Source organism: Branchiostoma floridae, chromosome 16, assembly GCF_000003815.2.
Source record: "Branchiostoma floridae strain S238N-H82 chromosome 16, Bfl_VNyyK, whole genome shotgun sequence".
NCBI classification, from domain to species: Eukaryota; Metazoa; Chordata; class Leptocardii; order Amphioxiformes; family Branchiostomatidae; genus Branchiostoma; species Branchiostoma floridae.
The window spans coordinates 5,322,991-5,343,291 of NC_049994.1; the positions used below are offsets into that span (position 1 = coordinate 5,322,991).

Consider the following 20,301-nt stretch of genomic DNA (forward strand, 5'->3'; position numbering starts at 1 on the left):
GCATAATACATATGAAGAAAGTTTAATTGAAGAAAGTTATTGAGCGTGTGTCATCACTTATACATACGTTCATAGAGTAATGTTCAAAAGGCCCTCAAAATTCATAACAAGTAACAAATGATGGATTGCATTTTTGATAACGCCACAGCGTAACTCCCCGGTATAAGAGTAAATAGCATTCAGCAGCATCACTTTGGAACATTACTACATTGGAACTGTACTATATCTAATACCAGTTCAGTTAAAATCATCTACCATACATTCCAGTGCGTAGTTGGTTCTTCACATTTGCTTGTATAGCCATTTGAGCCACGCAGTTGTACTGTTGATACAGCGTATTCGCCGCTAGTGGAACAATTGTGTTTCTTATTGACTGACGACATGAATTAAGTTGACAAAACTGAAGTAACAAAGTTGGTGACAAATTTCGTTTAATGGTGGATAATTGATCTGAAATAGTAATAAAGGCTATTCAAAATATCATTATTCAATTCAATCCACCAAGTTCCTTATACGACCCTTATTTCCTATTTAGACCGGCCACGGTTAACCGTTACACGACGGTTAAAGCATGGCCATTCTAAAGTGGCCCTTATTCAAACCATCAAACACCTTCGCCCACACGAAAACATCATGATTACTTAACGGAGGTAGGTGTCCTACGGATTCTTGTTCTAATTTGTTCCTGTGTAGATATTTTCATTATCCAAGAAATCACACTTCCCTTGTTATAGCTGTGAACAATAACATTATAAGGAGTGGTAAAATTCATGTTGGTGTACTGGTTCTCTTCGTTGTACTTGGGCCAGTAGAGTGGTGACAGGACACTGTTTGGGATGTAGCCGTGCGGACCAGGTTTGTTAGGGTCCCACGTTTGTGCAACGTTACCGTAGTGATACGCCATGATGTCGACCAGAACCTGTTGATTTGATTATATGGATGACATCCTCTGGGAACTCCAAAATTGATGCGAGCGAGCGAATAAAAAAAAAAGTTTGGCCAAAAAAAAAATTGCCTCCAGTTTGAAATCAAAGTGGCCAGGAATGTTGAACATAGGACTAAACACACATAGCATGGTATACCAGCAGTTAGGTGTAGGGACCAGTACATTATACGGGTGCAAAACAATTTGTTTTCTTCTTGGACCAATCCGAAAAAAAACAGACCTGGAAAAAAAATCAGAGGAACAGGTTTCGCGAATTACAAAATGGGCACACTATGTTGGCAGGCATTTAGGGTCTTACCGGGGGCCAAGAAGACACCAAGAGGAAGTCAAGTAGAGTTTATAGTCAATTGTACCAAGTTTCTACAGTCAAAGGTACAAAGACAGTTAACCCATATTACTTGGAGAGGACTTTTAAATGCTAGTGGGAGTCCAATAGTCCACCAAATAGATTCCTTTGTAGCAAAACTGACCAATTACCATTGTTTTGAGTATTGCCAGTTCTCAAGCTTCCTCTGGACCTGAACGGGACCTGAATTTCTGTACTAGTACCTCCCCCTACCAACAGAAGATTTTTTTCTTTCTGTCCTTTCACATCTTATTCTTTGAGTTTAGATTTATTTTGGCATTCTATGGCATTAGACTATGATTAATTATCTGTTTTCTGATACTTTTTTTTTCAATCTACGGAATATTTGTGCTCATTTCACAGCTGCTTTGTACAATTTATTGTGTGGCGGAAAACTTTTTTTTTTTTGGAAACGGGTGAAAATTGGTGCGAGCGCTGATGTCATCCATTAATCAAATCAACATGGCCTTATGGGGGCACACCCCAGTTTCTCGCCCCCATTGAAACCTATAGTTAAGAGACTTTTTTCAACGATGCCGTATTTAAAAGCAAAATCACGGGAACTACGCCTATACAGAAAGTAAGCATGTACCATATGGTCTAACATATCTGATTTACAAGAAAATTCTAGTACTACAAATCTCACAATAATGAATATTCTAATGCATGTCGAAAGCCCATAGCGGTGACGTCATCTGTCAAGCGGCTCCGGCCCCTTCACTGTTTGCGTCCTCGGAGAGATACCAGGAATTAACCGGAAGCCAAGATTCGGCGACAAAAACTTACCGAAAGCAGCATATAGGGGTCGAATATTATACTACCAGCGATTTGGATCCGCTACGCTAATTTTACACCGAGTAACTGGGCGCAAAACGGATGGTAAAATCCCCTTACTCCGAAATAAGTTGGGACTACCACGGACCCCCGGTCGCGGAAGAACTGGGGTGTGCACCGTTATGTTCACCAGATGGTTTGTTTGGAACACAAACGGAATGTCTTCACCGTGACAGGCATGGCCATTACAAAAGATAGAGTCGTTCCAAAAGTTCGTGAAGGACCAGGCCGTCTTAGTATTGCGGTCATTTTTAAATCATACAAATCCAACGATATGGTACCTTCCATCTAATATCCGCAATACTATAGTCCAACATCAAGTTAATTCTGAGACTTACAGAACTTACCTAGGGAGGTAACCGAACCCAACAGTAAGAAAAGGAAGCGCGAATTGGCGTGTGAAGATTTATTCTGAATAAAAAATTTTCTTTTCCAACAATTTACAAAGACACACATGATATATTTATACATTTATACATGCATATGTACACACACATAATCTCAGTCGTGGTGTGGTTGACCCAAGAATTTTACATTCCTGAGGGAAGATACGAAGCGTTGAAATCCATTTTAAGTTGTGTATTGGCATTGACACTGTTACGGCAACGTTAACATTAATAACATTTTTGTTAGCCACATACAATGGTGTACATTTACTTTTAGAGCCGATATAAGGAATTCGCACTGTGACGTTACCAATATGTATACGTATCGATTGTTTGACAACATGTGCGACCAATGCGTACATAGCTTTACAACACTAAGTACTGCCAGCGTACAGAAACGGTTTAAATTGCGTCCCCTCGCTGCGCAGTTGCGATAAGGTCTTTGCAGTTGATTCTTTCATTTTCCTTTTTCATCGTGACTTAAAATATCCATCGCGTTCATTTATTATGTTTAATGTGTTTTTGATACTTCAAACATCAAACGTGAGCAACGAACACATATGTGTAGATTTTTTTGCCACGCCGGTATTATGTTTATGTCGACAAATCAGTCGTCATCCGAGGAGAAGCTTGAGTCGCTCTCTTCTCCGGATAGCCTCGATTTAATCGAATCTTTGACCCTCGTGAGGCTACCCTTGATCTTGCCGACTAGCTTAGAGGGGGTGAGCCTGCCGCCAGATTTGTTAGAAGTGCTTGATTCTTCATCTTCTGCTTTACTAGCGGCCATTGTAGGCTTCCCCTGGTGTCCGTGGCGCGTCATGTCCGTTTTATTCTTCTCCGGAGCACTTTTCTGCATCTCCGGAGGAAGCGGTGGACCATAGAACGGTTTTGCGTTCGGGGGGACCGACTTGTGCGGGACTTCCTCTTTCATGGCCTTTTTTCTGGCCTCCCTCTCTCTTTTCCTCTCCTTTTCTTTCCTTGACTGGAACATTTGAGAGAACTTGGAAGGTTTCTTCGTGGTCGGCGAAGCTTCCTGCACCGGTGTCTCGTCCTCTTCTGCCGTCTCCAGTTGTTCCATGCTCTTCTTCACCATGGCGTACGCCTTTTTCTCCAAGGCTTGCCAATACTCATCGTCTCTCAGATCCTCCACTGAAACGGGTTTGTCCAAGTCTACCTCGTCTTCGCTAGCTTCTGATGAGTCGAAGACTTCCAAGTCCAGCTTTTTCGGTACTAAGCCCGTGTCCTGCCGGCTCGCTCTGGACCGGACGCCCGTTGACCCACCGAAGTGACCGGGTAACATCACCGGTGATCTGTCGACATCGTACTTCACTTCTTTCCCGATGCCAGGTGGCTTGTAGGAGGCGAATGTTTCACCGGGCACCCTGCCTGACGATCCGGTCCGCCGGAGGTCTGTCTGAGACCGCTCCTGGCGAAGCCGTGCTCTCTCGCGTTCTTCTGGATCCTCGATATTCCACCATGACTTTTCACGACCTCTGGAGAACTTTCCACCCCAGTACTGGTCAACCTCCGCATCCAGCCGTGCCCTTTCGTCATCGTTATACTTCTTTATCCCCGACGACACCCAGCCGTATGGACGCCGATACTCGGGAGTATCTGGCCCGGAAGATTGCTCAGCGTTTGGCGGTTCTGCCGTCGGTCCGGTACGAGCTCTTGGCGGTCCAGCCGTCTGTGCAGTCAACTTCTTCTCGGGAGTCCTTGGCCTGTCGGTGGAGTCCTTGACCGACTGTGCAGTCTTCATGGGCAAAGGTTTGGTCAGAAATCCTATAGACGCTTCTCTGCGCCTTTGGGACAGCGCAGTTCTGTCAATTACAGCAGTGTCTTGAACCGGTCGTGGAATTTTTGAAGGCGATGTTGAGGTTTGTTTGACAGGTTTGTCTGTAGCTTGCATGTCTGCGCGCCTTGGTGACAATGCTTCTGTCTCCATTACGAGAAGTTTTTTTACAGTCGTGTCTTGAACCGGTCGTGGAATTCTTGAAGGTGCTGTTTGTTTGACAGACTTCTTGTCTGTTGCTTGCATGTCTGCGCGCCTTGGCGACAATGCAGTACTACCCATAGCGGGAGTTTTCCCCTTAACATCTACGCCTCTAGTCGCTCGCGGGATTTTCGAAGGCGCCAATTTGGCGGTCTGGACTCCGGACGGTCCAGCTTTTGGCACGTTCGCTCCTTTCTGTGAAGCCTCAAGAATTGGCTTCTCTTTCTTGTCCTGTGTGGACCCTTTTGTCTGTCCAGATGGACCTGCGACTGGAGCATTTTCTTCCTTAGGAGGTGGTGAAGTGTGTGTTGATGTGGCAATGCTCGATGCACTTGCTACTTTGGCGGAAGCCGTAGGTTTAGAAGGTACGACCTTGTACGTTAGCACTGTCTTCTTAGGAGTGTCTTTAGTTTCCGAGTCTCCTGCTTCTTGCGGCCCCTTAATTTTCGTGGAACCATCGGGACCGGACATCTTTGCTGCAACGTCCTTAGATGCTAGATCAGACTTCTTAGCATCCTTGGACGGGGCGGCCTGCGCCTTTGAGCTTCCGCTTTCATTGTCGTTGCCAACAAGGGCTTCCCGAACTTTCTGGGAGTACTCTTTGCGCGCCATAACCGCCTCGCCACCCTCCACAGCGCCCATCGACATGACGGTGTACTGTCGGGTTGGATCCGGTACAGGCTGCATGGAACCGGAGCCGACCAGATCCAAAAGTGGCCGCGGCGATCCTGAGATTCCGGACATCAGAAACTCCATTGTTGGTAAAGCAGGAGGATTGGGGACTTGTCTAGATGTGTATCTGATTTCGGACATCAGAAACTCCATCGGAGGCAGCGCAGGAGGAGAGGGAACCCGTCCGGACATATCTGATATTCCGGACAACAGTAGCTCAATTGGTGGCAAAGTCGGGGGTGATGGGACTCGTCCGAATCCTGCCCCATGCATCATGAAGTGTGGTGTGGCTCCTGGAAGACTTGGGCGCCTCAGCTGCTCTGGGGTCGGGAGTGGTGGCGGCTCAGGGATAATGCCAACCTCCATTGTACCCACGGTCTCGCTGGCCTCTGCCACATTTTCTACCGTTTCGTCACCCTTCGTGACCTTAGTCTTGTGCGTCATTTTGTTGGAGGCGGTAGTGCTTCTCATAAACGTGCCTCCACCACGGCCTGAAGACATCAACGAAGCCGGCAGAGGCGGGGGCTGAGGGATTACTAGACCCGCAGGTCCTGCGAACATCAGCGCCATGTTAGGCTGAGGTGCGGCTTGTGGAAGTTGTGGGAGGGTACTTGGTCGTCTCAGCTGTCCCGGCGTTGGGAGCGGTGGCGGCGCAGGGATATGACCAGCCTCCACAGTAGCCACTGTTTGACCGGCCTCTGCCACATTTTCTACCGTTTCATCACCCTTCGTGACCTTAGTCTTGTGCGTCATTTTGTTCGAAGCTGTAGTGCTCCGCATAAAGGTACCACCACCTTGTCCATGGCCTGGAGACATCAAAGAAGGCGGGTACTGAGGGGCTGCTAGAGCCGAAGGTCCTGCCATCTGTAGCGCCATGTTAAGCTGTGGTGTGGATTGTGGAAGACTTGGTCGTCTCAGCTGTCCCGGCGTTGGGAGTGGTGGCGGTTCAGGGATATGACCAACCTCCATTGTACCCACGGTTTCGCTGGCCTCTGCCACATTCTCTACCGTTTCATCACCCTTCGTGACCTTAGTCTTGTGTGTCATTTTGTTGGAAGCTGTAGTACTTCGCATGAAGGTACCTCCTCCTTGTCCATGGCCTTGAGACAAGAGTGAGGATTGAGGGGCTGCTAGAGCCAATGGTCCTGACATCTGTAGCGCCATGTTTGGCTGAGGCCGTCCGAATCCACCTGAGATTCCGGCCATCAGTAGCTCCATAGGTGGCAAAGCCGGGGGCGAGGGGACTCGTCCGAATCCATCTGAGATTCCGGCCATCAGTAGCTCCATAGGTGGCAAAGCCGGGGGTAAGGGGACTCGTCCGAATCCATCTGAGATTCCGGCCATCAGTAGCTCCATAGGTGGCAAAGCCGGAGGTGAGGGGACTTGTCCGAATCCACCTGAGATTCCGGCCATCAGTAGCTCCATAGGTGGCAAAGTCGGGGGTGAGGGGACTCGTCCGAATCCTGCCCCATGCATCAGCAAGTGTGGCGTGGCTCGTGGAAGACTTGACCGTCTCAGCTGTTCCGAAGTTGGGAGCGGCGGTGGCGGAGGAATCTGCATAACTTCCGTAGTTGCCATGGCCTGGCTGGCTTCGGCAATGTTTTCCACAGTTTCGTCACCCTTTTTGACGCTTGTCTTTTGTGTCACCTTGGATGACGCAGACGTGTGTCGCATGGCTGTACCTCCAGAAAGACTAGTCTGTCCACCAAGCTGTGGCATAGGCAAGGCAGAGCTGTGTGACAACAGACCCATAGTTGGCGTAGCACTGGGAATCGCCAGCGCAGCCGGTGGCGCTATCTGGGCATGTGCACCGAGGCCGAAGGCCGGCAGCGGCGGTGGTGTCGGGATACGCTCAGCCTGGACAGTCGCGACCATGTGCGATGCCTCTGCCGTGTCCTCAGTCTCCCCTATAGACGTCTTCCTCCTCACAGTGGTAGAGTGTTTCAGCTTGGTTGACTGGGACTGAAGCCGGAAGGACAAGCTATCGTTTCCATGTGAGCTGGACTGCATGTGCCCGGGCATCACGTGATCCCTTCTTCCAATTGCATCATTCAAGGCTTGGCCCAACGTCGCCGATGATAAAGGAGACATGGACATTGGGTGTGGAGATAATAAACCCAGGCCAAAGGACGGCAGGGGTGGCGGCGAGGGGACTCTGTCGGCCTGAACTGTGGCGACCATGTGCGATGCCTCGGCCGTGTCTTCCGTCTCCCCTGTAGACGTCTTTCTCCTCACAGTGGTAGAGTGTTTCAGCTGCGTCGACTGGGACTGCAGTCGGAAGGCAAGACTGTCCCTTCGAGGTTGCATCATGCCATGTGTTGCGCCCCAGCTCTCTCCAACATCACGCAAGGCTGTTGCAAGGGCCGTGCTTTGGACTCCCTGGCTTGTGCGGTCCCTGCCAACAGGACTAGAGCTTCGAGGGGTGCCTGCGGGCGTACTCGCGCGGGAAGACCGTACACTGCCGACATCACTTCCCGCAACACTGTTGGTGGCACTGCCTCGAGGGGAGGGGTGGAACTCGACGTGCTTGAAGCCCTGGCTCTGAAAGCGACCCAAGTAGTTCGGCGGGACGTACACCCTGGCAGCCCCCGGCGGCGGTGCCTGTTCCTTCGGCGTCTCATCGTCCGACTCGTCGCCGCCCAACAGATAGTAGTCAGGGGGAGGAAGAGGGGGAGGTGCCGGCGGTGCTTCCATTTGGGCTTCCATCATGGTTGCCATTGTAGCAGTCTCAGTGGACACCTCGGTGCCATCTTGCTCCCGGGAGCTGACGGTGGCGCGCTGTCCCACCTCTGCCGTCTGTGTCGTGTATACAACAGGAGCGGCCTGTGCTGGCGCACTGCCTCCTGGGAGACAGCCTGGCAGTGGGGGAGGAGGAGGCGGAGGGGTGAACGCAAGTGTTGTCTTCCTCACCGCCTGACTAGACTCCAGAGAAGCCGTGTCTTTCTTCTTGCCTTTCCCGTATTTGGTCACAGTGCTCTTCTGTGACGCGGCACTGGACTGAGAGGTGAAGTGCAGGGTCTGTTTCTTTTTCTGTCGCTCTTCCTCGCGATGTTGGAGTGTGTTTTTTAAGTCTTCGACCACTGGTGGGTTGAGACTAGAACGCCTTCGACGGTCTGGCACTTTCCAGATGGTGGCTTCTGGCTCTTCGTCAGATTTCTTTGACTTTGAAGAACGTTTTTCGTCTGACTCCACCTTGCCAACTTCTTTTCTTCCTTGACCCTTGGATAGTTTGGTCTTCCGTCTGACACTACGTTGCTGTTCGTCTGTAGCGTTTTGATCGTCCTTGCCAGACACAGAGGGCGGTGGGGACACTCTGGTCGCCATCAGGCGGTTTCCTGTCGATGTTGCCGTGTCTGTTCTGCCGACAGGAGCGTTGGAGGGAAGTACGGGCAGGCCTCCTTCTTCTGTGGCGCCCACGAGAGGCATCAAGCCTGCTACTCTTGTCAGGACTCCCGACAAGATGGTAAGAAAAATCCGTGTGAGCCCCATTGTGGTGGCCTCCATCGTGCTGTACGTCTGGTTAACTTGGTGGATCAGCTCGCCAAGAAGTGTCGGGTTAAAGAGCTCGGCTTCTGTCACTTGTATCATGGGGTCGATGATCGAGACAGCGCGGTTCAGAATGCGGAGGTACCGGCTCCTTGTCATCATTCCTTCAGCCACGGAAACCATTATCTTATGAACGGCTGTCTGGACTCTTTCGTCCGCACGGTATAACACAACCGAGTCTGCCACAGCCGTGGGTCTGACTCTAGTGCCTTTCTTGGTTTGGGCAGCCTCTGTCTCAGGGGTCCCTCCAGAGGGGCCAGATGACTTCTCGGAACTTCTTGGCGCAGGGGGAGGCTCTTCCATGTCTTCCACGCTTTTATCAGGCCGGACTTCGGTCAAAGAGCGCAGTATGTAAGGAGGATCGACTCTAGGGTCGGTCATGTCTCGTGGTTTGTCTTGAGTGGTCCACGACTTTTTCTCCTTTGGCGCCTTTGTCCAGATGGGTATGGGCTCATCAACAGCGGACGAGCTAACCTGGTCCTTCTGGACAGGACTCTTCACATCTTTTGTTTTGTCGTCCTTCACCTTAAGGATCCTGCCTGATTTGGGAGACTTTTTACCGGACGGGACATCGTTTGCCGGGAAGAGCCCAGTCATACCAGCCCCCTTTTCCTCTCGGGTGACACTTGAGCCGCCAGATTTCCCGCCAAGATAATCCGGCTTGTTCGTCGACTCTTTCCCTGTCCGCCGGGAGGAAGTCTTTTCCTCAGGTGACCCTCCAACAGCCATGCTGAGCTTATCCTCTTCGCGGACTTGAGGAGTGTTTAAGTCCCCGAACTTAGTGGTGCTTGCAAAGCAGATGCTGGAATTCTTTCGCCCGCTGAAGATGGCTAGTTCCTCTTCGGTCTCCGCATGACACGCCATCTTGAGATCGGAGTGTTTGGAGTGCCTGAGGGAGAGGTTGCTGCAGGGCAGGTCCAGGTCGGGTGGCGGCGGGCCTAACTCGTGCACCATCACCTGCCTTTGGATCTCTCGGACCCAGTATGCCAGCGCCTTGTTGTTAGGGTTGTGGTTCTTATCAAACTTCTTAACCCACGGCCTAGGGTCGGGAAAGTCCTCTAACTCCCCGAAGAAGTTTCGGGTGGTTGTGAATTTTCTCCGGTTGGCACGACGGCGTCTTTCTTGCCTTATAGCCTCCTGCCTTTCTTCCAATTCATACTTCTTGACTGCGCCCTTGATGACGTTGGTGGTGAAGATCTTTGCCAGCTTCTGTATCTTCTCCTCTTCCTCCTGTTCCTTCGTTTTGGGGGCATCGCCCTTCATGAACGCCAATCTGTTTCTCATGGTCCAGGCGATCGCCTTAGCGATAGTTTTGAACTTCTTCTTTTTCGGAGGCGCCAACTCCTGTCTGGCGTTGTAAATCATCTTCTGGCGGAGGATTTCGTTCGTCTTGGAGCATCTGATCCGCAGCGTCTTCCCAGATGCTGTCCGGATCTTCCCTTGTCTCACATCGGCCATCGTAGTTATCGACTGACTTTTGTGGAGATGCTCGGTTGTTGCACCCTTGGAGTCGCGCCTGTGCACGAACTCGTGTGTGCTCTCCCTCTGGTGGGTCTCGGTCGTTTCGCGAGAGATCGGCTTGAACTTCGTGATCTGCGAGAGGAGACCGAGATCTTCTCGTGAGCACTCGCCCTTGATTCGCCTTTTCTCGGCGTGGATGAGTCCGGTTATGTCAAGAACGGAGTCCATCATGTCCATACCTGACTCACAGCTGCCGCTGGACATAGACGAGCAAGATTCGATTTCAATCAGTAGGTCTGAAGTGGCGGATTCGATAAGGTTTTTGGCAAGAATGGTTGTGACGTTGTTATTGGAGCCACCTTTGAACATCTTGCTGATGCTGGTCGCACTGCGGAGGACTGTTGGGTCTTTGATCAGTTCCTCTGCATATTTTGATACATCTGTGTTCGACTGCGCAGGGGAGGGGGGCGCAACGCTTAGTGTGGGACCTATCCCAGCACTACTGCTAGCACTACTAGCACTAACTTCTAGCTTATCTTCTGCAGTATTCATTTTCTCTTCTGATTTTTGCTCCTTTTGCGCAACGCCAAGTGTGGGACCTATCCCAGCACTACTGTTAGCACTACTAGCACTAACATCTAACTCATGTTCTACAGTATTAATTTTCTCTTCCGATTTTTGCACCTTTTTACAACAACTTAACAATCTATACATAGACTACATAGAAAGAGTCTTTGGCTTGCTGCAGACGGACGAACTCGGCTTTCGTCGGTGATGGTGGTTGGCGGGGATTGACGAGGATGGCCGAAGTTTGCCGAAGTCTACCGAAGCTGCCTGTGATCGACGAGGCGACGTTGTCCTTCGGAGAGGGAGGGAAAATAGTTACTTCTTGCTCGAGCAGTACGGTGCAAATAATTTGCAGGGGAAAAAAATTTCTATTTCCACCTAGCGCATTGTATCACGCGTTTAAATGCAAATTTGAATTACCATATCTAATTAATAAAAAGTGAAGGTTTGCTTTCTAGACAGACCTAATTTACACCTAGGGTGGATCAATGTCACGGCTGGCGTAGGAAGACATGTTGATGTTGATGTTGGTCTTGATCGGAAGAAATAACGCTCCCTGGCGGTTGTTTCTGGTACCACACCAAAGTTATGATCCAGTGGCTTTGTGACTGCAGGTGCACATGAGTTTCTCGTGAGTTGAGTGATACTGAGTTGAAAAGACGTGACGGAATTTGAGAGATTTCCCCTTCTATACGACTTTTTCTATGTATATCTTTCCGTATTCGCCAAAGCGTACATGTTACGCCTATCTTTATCTCTGACATTCGTTGAGTATCTTTCAAACCCCGCAGTGACGCAAGCTTGACGCAAGTGCAGTGAGAGTGCACTTTTAGAGAGTGGAAAACATTTTATAACATAATTACAAACACCCAGATACACAAAAATGTACATGTGAACATTGTAGCCATGTGCAATATTGTAGTCCTTCAACACATGGCCTTCAAAAGTATAAAGGGCAGTGTACATAAAAACTGTTACACGCTTTAAATAAGTATTTATGTACATAAAAATGGCTAAACAAGAATAAACCGCAGGCATTTAAACTCCCAGGTTTACGTTTGTACGACATCACAGTATTCGTTTTCTATTGATTGAATAAAAGCTTAAGGCCACAGCAAGTAAATTTTATGGATGGCGCTTTCAGCAAACTCCAAATTTAATGCGTGCTGTCGACAAAAAGTGGGCAAAATTAAAGATACTTTCAACTGGATAATATGACTTGAAGTAACGAAACATGGCATCACAACCAACAAGGTTTTTATTTCTATAATCAATAACACAGTGACACTCGTGTCAACATGGGAATTATCAAACGGAATAAGAGTCTATGAAGATTAGACATCCAGGTAATAAGATATGCCAAAAAGCAAATACTAAAGCAACTAGATATGATTTTGGAAACGGTCAGACGTTTCACATACTAGTAGTATCCACTATCTTTCGTCACTGACACTGTCGGTAATGACTTTGTGATTGCCGCCGTTTCTTAACACTGTTTAAATAATATTTAACTGCCATCAGGCAGATACCACCAGGAAACCAAAGACAACAGCAGTTAGCCCTTGTTATACAATCTCTCCCTGGCTGGGGTTGGTGGTGGCAGCTGTAAGGTCGGCCGCTAGGAGCGTGATTTTAGTCAGGTTAAACAGCAGTGTGCCTCATTATAATATATGTCACGTTTTGCGATAGGACTGATAGAAGTTAAAAATTTATGTTCACATGTCTTTGTTATATTTTCACCATTGCTAAAGGGTTACAAAATTTCTTCTTTTGTTGTTGTCCCGAATTTATCTGAGATCCATAAAATTTACTTGCTTTGGCCTAGTACTTCTTTTTACAAACGATTACTGCAACTAAATGTGGTGATGAAGTTCACATACATCTCTGCTTCAATGTGTTCACAGTAGAGTGCCCACTAGTAATATATGATCAGAATGATATGGAAGTTTCATATTTACACATATCCCACTGCCCGTGTACGTATCTGATATGACACTAGATACCTCTCTTTTTCTTTCACTTCAACATGGTAAAAACATAACTAAACCTGTGAAAACAATTTGCACCACTTGTACAATTTCTACAACTTTTGTACAAGTCGCATTATGACACCAATCCATCTCATGTGTCAAACAGTTCAATCTTCTACAAGTGAATTCATGAAATAGCGTACTTCTATTTCATTATTTCACTAGAAGATGAGATACTAACCCTCAAGGGACCTTGTACCTTCTATCTCATTATTTCACCAGAGGAAGAACTAAATCTTCTTTTGGTAGTGATTTAATGAGATAGCGACTCTCTAGTAAACCACGCGGTATTCAAACGGAGACACAGAAGAATCGTTGATTTTATTTTGTTCATCCGCTTACGGTGTTTGTCTGTGGAACGCCAAAACATTGCTCTACAGCTAGCAACGGCTCTCAACGCAAAGTGTCGCTATGTGGCGCCACCTGCCGTAACAAGACGGCACTGCAGCTTATGTCGCCATCCTGAAACGCAAAGCCTTATCTAGTGATTCAATCCCTGATATATCCTGTATAATAAATATTTAACGTTACTTACATATGATTTCATAACCCGCGCGAGTTGTCCCTACCTTGAGCTGGTTGATGTTTGCCCCTTTTTTCTACGCTTGCTAATGTATTGAACGTTCATCGCGCGCGCAATTATGAATATCACATTTTAGATTGTTCGCTCTTTGCACTGTATACTTCTTTTACCATGTTCACGACACTGATTTGTTTAACGAGCCAAAAATTTACTTTCGTGGTTACGTGTGGAAATATGACGTGCGATAACACAGTTGTACGTCCCGGCAGCGCGTCGCAGTAACATGGTTGTAGCGGGCCTACTCGCAGTGCCAATGTCTGTATGTAATATATGTATATTTTTCATAGATAACAGCAAGACAACAACAAATGTAGGTCTCACCTGAAGCCCTGCGGTCTCGAACACTGCGCTGTAAAAAGAACGGTTAGAAATGTTCAAATCTTTATTGAGTTTTCTGATAAAATTGCGGCGATGAGTGAGAGATGCGACGAAAACGTCCTCTCTTCAAGGTTACTCGCGATGATCTGTTTACAAACAACTTTTGTTGCTCTGTGACGTCACTGACGGCAAGTACTGACGATGGAGTTTGGGTTCTAGAACAGCTCTAGGCGGCGGGGGAGGGGTGTGTGTTTCGATTTGAATGTTTTGGATTCCTGAACTAAATCGTGGATGATTCGTTTCATACAAATCGAGTAAATCTAGTTGCTAGATCTTGAAAAAGAGAAGGATTTGCTATTAAATTTAATCACGTTTCAAGTCACTTAAACTCAACACATTACAGGTGAATAAGATAAAGTGTAGCTGCCCAACATGGTCATGCAAAAGACACGTGATCCAGCACACGTGAACACGTGATCAGCATACTGAAAGCACGTGACAAGGCGTTTATACATCGGGTGATAGTAACGACGTTGCATGGTGTAAGTCTCAGCTTCGTGACTCAACGATACATATTAATATTCATGTCATAATCCATAAACTGGCCGACTGGCGGAAACCCAAAAGAATGGATCTTAAAATAGTTGCAAAGACATCTGGAGACGAAGTTAGTTATGTCGTAGTTTTTTTTTTTTTTTTTTGTACAAGGTATAGAAGGCATTTCAGTTAGATTGTTGGTTTAAAGTCAGGCCATGTTTAGTTGATTATATAAATAAAATCCCCTGGATATTCCAATACTGATGCGAGCGTGCGAAAAACGTTGAGCTAAAAATCGTTCTCATTGTGAAATCAATTAGCAAATTGGCCAGGATTTCGAAAGTTGAATAAATGACTGTACACACAGAATATGCTATAACGCTACCAAACAAAAACTCTTGGTTTTTGTTCTTTCAAATATTTTTCGACTTTGGAAAACTTGGCTGGGGGCGCAGGCTCGAATACACTGTCTGTTTTACCTCTATTCTTAGAATCGGCTTAAATATATTTATTGAGTTGCCATCAAATACGTAAGTACAAAACGGACTGTTGAAAAGATGACTAATCGGCGCTTCAGCGTTCAAAATGTCGAACGCCTGTCTATCTGTGCTCTCGCCGGTGTGGCGCCGTGTCACGCCACCTACCGTAACAGGACGGCACAGCACCTTGTTTCTTACACCTGAAACGCAAAAACTTTACCCACTAATTCAGTCCCTGATATCCACATTTATCACTTAAAGAGGCGTTCATACCCTGCGCATGCTGGAACAATACCTACCTTGAGTTGGTTGATGTTCACTGATGTTTCCTACGCCTTGTTAAATGTGCTGCCCGATCGCCGCGCTCGCAGTTCTACCACATTTAGAAGGTTCAGAGGCATGTTTCTTCAACAAATTGCGATTTTCGAGACTTTGATTTGCATATATTAACGAGCCAGAAACGTCTTAGTATCTACCTATGTATAGGCATAGCGAACCACCCCAGTTTCCGCATTGGAACGCGACGCCGCGCGGTGCACAAATTTACTTTCAAACGTATGCTACACGTAACCGCTCGGAAATTGCCGATAAAATTGCGCTGGCATTAATCTATGGAATATTTGCTATCAATCTGTGGTATTTGTTTTCCATAATACGTAATAATAAGTGAGCTAAAAATCGGTAAAGTCGGAGATACGGTCGAAAAAACCCTACGTTCCGCCGCCGAAAACGCGGCACCGGCCTGCGCCGCGGCCCCGCGGAAGTGCGTGTTTTTAACTCAAAACCCGCCAGACTTCCTGTTCGACTAGACTTCTGGGAATTATATCATGTGAAAGGGGAAAGATCAAGGTTCACGACGGTGATTGTGCAATCTTCATAGCTTGTGGCAAACTGAAATGGCGGGCCAGTGAAAAAATTCGTCAAAAGTAAGTGCGAAATTTTACTATTTATATAAATGTTGACAAAAATGCACAAACGAAGTAACAAATTTGGGTGCCTTGTGATTGTTAATGTGTAGTTTTTGTTTGATTTTACGCGAGTTTAGGGTGGCGGGTTTAGCGATACATTTGAGCGGATTTTCGGGGCGTGCGGAAATGGCCCGCAGTAAGGCGGGGTGGGAGGGGGGCGTTACGAGCGCACGTCTGCACGCGCCGCTATTTCATTGTATTATGGAATATTCTCCGACTAATTAGTTCTAGTGGCGTTGTTTTATTATGTGAAAACTGTTCTTTGCTTTTAGAGTATATTAGACAGACTATTTTAGGCAAATCTACAACGCCAGTTTGCAAATAAATTGTCAAGTTATGTTAGTATCGTATTTCATCCCTTTCAACGGAGTGGCAGTGCAGTGGTTATAGCTATAGGAAAATATCCCTTTGTATGTATACACACAGAAATTGGATGCTAATTACTATGTTTTGATGTTTTTTTTAGTGGATGAAGAGGACAGCCAGAAGACATTCGCTGGGACATTGTTTACAGGCTGGATTAAAGTTTTAAACATGAACTATCATGTGGCTCCAAATGTTTTACTGAGGGATAACTGCAGTGTTGAAGAATTTTGTCAGCTTAAACTAAGAAAACAATCAATTCTTCATTCTTGTCCAATCTGGAAACAGGATTCCAATATTAATCATTCAGTGCACTTTATGACACATATCAGTTCCTGTCACTTGTCATAGACTTAACACCAGGACAATGTGATGCTTTTAGTCTAGCCAGTTAATAAGCATATCTTATTACTAATTAGTAAACATTGTTGAATCTCATTGTTAATTATTTGGTATCTAAATGCTACATTAAAAAACAAAAGTTATCCTTGCCTGAATACAAGATATATTAGTTAATACTTATGATTTGTCATCCAGCCATGATATCCAAATGTTTATTTTGCAAAGATGCAGTTTACTGGTGACAGCTAATTAGCAGTTTTAATTAGCCTTTTTTTACATATTATTAAACGATCATTTTGCAGTTCACTCTGTTTTTGAGATCTGTTTCCATGTAGATTTAAGATGTGAGACAGCCTTTTACAGCAAAGATCACAAGTAATGTAACCTCTGACACGTGTATGCATTTACATATTCCAGTCATTAAGCTCATTTGCATATTTCAACCAATTAAAATCCAAAACATGCCTTCTATACTTGATGACGAAAATGAATTAAAGTGTTAGGTTTGCCTTGTCAGCTAGGAGTATTTCTATACACCTTGCAGTGTAGAAAGAGACCTTTTTTTTAAATTAATTCATTACAAATTACCTGATTAGGCCTAATTAGCATAAAATACAACTCATTTTCTCTAAAATTTTTGTGTCTGGGCAGAACCTTGCCTGACTTCAAGCTCTTGAAAATTTGGAGACTGTAGCATGAAAATTGAGAGAGTTATAGTCAAAAATATGTGAATAATTGTGGATTTCTGGCTATTTATGGTGCCGTGGCTGACAGGACTTTTCCCATAGGGACAATACTTAAGCATCTTCCAATGAAAACACCAAATTTTTCAACTTCAAAAAAATCTATAAAATCTCAACTTTGTCGCATTGTAAAACGGAAAAAAGTATGATGACTCGAAGAATTTGATCTATGAGACTGAACTATTTTCGATGACTTTCAGCTTATGCAAAAATTTGGTTCGCTATGCCTACTATGTATATGCTAGTATCATGCTCACGTGTGGAAATATGACGTGCGACAACACAGTTGTACGTCCCGGCAGCGCGTCGCAGCAACATGGTTATAGCGGGGCCTGCTCGCAGTGCCAATATCTGTATGTACTACATGTATATTTTTCATAAATAACAACAAACCAACAACAAATAAGGGTCTCACCTGACGCCCTACGGTCTCGACTACTGCGCTGTAAAAAGAACGGTCAGAAAAAGTGAAATTTTTATTGAGTTTTCTGTGAAAATCGCGGGGCAATGGTTGAGAGATGCGACGTAGACGTCCTCTCTTCAAGGTGACTTTCGCCGATGTGTTTACAACTATTGTTGCGCTGTGACGTGACGTCACTGACGGCAAGTAGTGACTGAGTTCGGGTTCCAGAACAGCTTTAGGTGTCCGGGGGAGGGGGGCGTTTCGATTTGAATGTTTTTGATGCCTGAACTAAATCGTGGATATTTCGTCATAAAAATCCAGTAAATCTAGTAGGCATACAAGAAAGTTCTAGTCAATAGCCCTCCCCCCTCCCTGAATCGCGTAATGTGTGCACAAGGGGCGCAACCTGCCGTCAAAAAGCGGCACTGCAGCCCTACAAAGTCATTCCTCCCTCTCTCCTTAGTTCACTTACTAAAGATGCTCCTGAAATCTAAAATACTCCCTGATGAATTTAACACATCTTGTACAAACTGTGCCTGTAATTGAGACGATCAATAAGATGTGAAATTTTCTTGTAAAGGCGCAGCCTGCCGTCAAAAAGCGGCACTGCAGCCAGGGCTTACCCTCTAATATACATATCATTGTCCCTACGTAGAAATATTGTCACATTTCTACAAAGTAACACGACGCTAGCGGACATTGGGATCCCCTGGGATGCTGTTCAGCCCCTAGCACAGAACAGACCCCAGTGGAGGAAACTTATCACAGCCTTATGTCCCACATGAGATGAAGAGGATAAATAAGTAAAGTAAGTAAGTAACACGACGCTATAACGGTGCTTCCAGCAAGGAGGCTATATTAGCAAGGTTCAAGTCAATAGAACCTCCCCCTGTCAATCAAATAACGTGTACAAGTGGCGCAACCTGCCGTCAAAAAGCGGCACTGCAGCTCTGTCTCAGCCCTCTAATTCACAGATAAAGTTACAACTGCTACTGACTACATGTACCTCTGATATATAGCGTTAGATTATCATATTTCTACAATGTAACACCGGTAAGTGACGTCAATCAACGAAGTAAGGTGTGTGCAAAAGGCGCAACCTACCGTTAAAAAGTGGCACTGCAGCCCTATTTCAACCCTCTATTGTACGGATTGGTTGTCAACGATGTAACACGCCGCAAAGTGTGCCTACCTATAGTTTCACGTGTATAAATTCGGCTCTCTGTACGCGCGTTATCATAACGTGAACTCTTCACTCGCAAATCCAACGCTTTTTAAAAGTCTAGCGAGATGTCGTTACTTTTTCATAACTCGAAACGTCGACGACGTATCTAAATTTACGCCACTGCTTGTGAGCTACATCAGTGTTGAACACTTGTGCGTGCATAAAGCTAAGGGCACAACCCGCCTTACGTGCGAATACGTGTTGTCTACGTGCCAAAACGTGGGCAATCTTTTGGGATCCGTAAGTGGTAAGTACCACCTCTGTACCAACTCGTAGGGAATCCGACGGAATTTGGAGCACGCAGACACGCCGTAGAACTTTACGTGCAGGCAAAACTTTCTGTGCCATCGGGCTCTGGATTCGCCACCCGTACGTGCCAATACGGGCGATGCGCCTGCCCTATACAGACAAATTGCACGCACGACGGGTTGTGCCCTTAGCTTAATCATGACGTGAGGGGGCGCGTCTCAGCAAAATCTCAGTAGCAGCAACGTTACAATGCTAATTTCTTGACAGGATACAACCAAAACAACAAATGAGGGTCTCACCGGAAGCCCTGCGGTCCTGAACACTGCGCTGTGAAAAGAACGGTTAGAAAGTTCAAATATTTATTGCCCTTTCTCTGAAAATCGCGGCGATTAGTGAGAGATGCCACGTAGACGTCCTCTCTTCCTGATGACTGGCGACGATGTGTTTACGTGCGACTCTTGTTGCGCTGTGACGTATTGTGACGTCACTGACGACGGGTTTGAAAATTCGGTGGTTCTAGAACACCTTTCTCGGCTTTGGATAGGGAGCGCGTTAGGATAACCTTCTTACCGAATTTCAAACTCATCATGCGTAAATGAAAATCCCGCTATATTAGTAGCCTCTAGGGCTGGGTACCGGTACAGAAAATTCAGGTCCAGGTCCAGTTCAGGTCCAAAGGATCAGGTCCAGGGTCCGGACCTGAACCTGTAACTGATGCAGTATGACTCATACCAATGGTCCATTCACTATAAAGAAATCTGTTTGGTGGAGACTTACACTGGCGTTTTATAATCTTTCAACGTTAACTGCACCTGTACAATTGGCTGTAAACTTGGTAGAAATTACTATAAACTCTACTCTACTTCACTCTTGTTATTTTCTTCCACCTGCAAGCGCCAAAACATGTGAATGCCTGATAAAATAATCTGTTAATTTTCTAATCGGTCCAACATCCGGACCACCTAATTTTTTTAGGTCCGGTTTTTCTGGACCGGTCCAATAAGAAAAAAAACGGTTTTGTACCGGTACGCTGTACCGATACCCAGCCCTAGTAGCGTCCTTCACTGGCATCTCAGTAGGCATTGGCGTAAGTTATTGACGGGGGAGGGCGATTCTAGCCTGAGTACCATCCTCCGTAGTGACCGCTGGCTCACTACTTTCGCGTGGTTAGCAACTTGTAGTCCGCTGTGGACAGTCTTCTCCCTTAAGTTGGTTAACCCGTTTATATACGAAAATGTTGGACAGTTCATCTCCCATTGCATACGAAAAAAGAAGTCAACCCCCTCAGATAGCTTAGATAGACAGTCATG

General features: G+C 46.3%; 1 protein-coding gene and 1 long non-coding RNA gene across 5 annotated transcripts; one reads left to right on the plus strand and one right to left on the minus strand.

Annotated features, from left to right (window-relative positions):
* Positions 1-2,908: 2,908 nt before the first annotated feature.
* LOC118403717 lies at positions 2,909-19,440 on the minus strand. Of its 4 annotated transcripts, XM_035802494.1 has the most exons (4): positions 19,291-19,440; positions 11,216-11,359; positions 6,506-11,043; positions 2,909-6,367 (listed from the first exon to the last, which is right to left on the minus strand). In XM_035802494.1, exons 3-4 carry the CDS (start codon positions 10,896-10,898, stop codon positions 3,120-3,122), a joined length of 7,641 nt encoding a protein of 2,546 aa, XP_035658387.1. In that variant the 5' UTR covers positions 10,899-11,043; positions 11,216-11,359; positions 19,291-19,440; the 3' UTR covers positions 2,909-3,119. The 4 variants fall into 4 exon arrangements, with proteins under 4 accessions (XP_035658387.1, XP_035658384.1, XP_035658385.1 ...); XM_035802491.1 differs by having other exon boundaries at positions 2,909-11,043; XM_035802492.1 differs by lacking the exon at positions 19,291-19,440 and adding an exon at positions 17,530-17,697 and having other exon boundaries at positions 2,909-11,043.
* On the plus strand, positions 15,181-16,677 carry LOC118403752. Its single transcript, XR_004829688.1, has 2 exons — positions 15,181-15,624; positions 16,133-16,677. It is a non-coding gene; the product is annotated as an uncharacterized LOC118403752 (long non-coding RNA).
* Positions 19,441-20,301: the final 861 nt, after the last annotated feature.

Excerpts from the sequence above, each read along its gene's own strand:
- LOC118403717 (XM_035802491.1), bottom strand. The coding sequence starts at position 10,898 with ATGTATAGATTGTTAAGTTGTTGTAAAAAGGTGCAAAAATCGGAAGAG.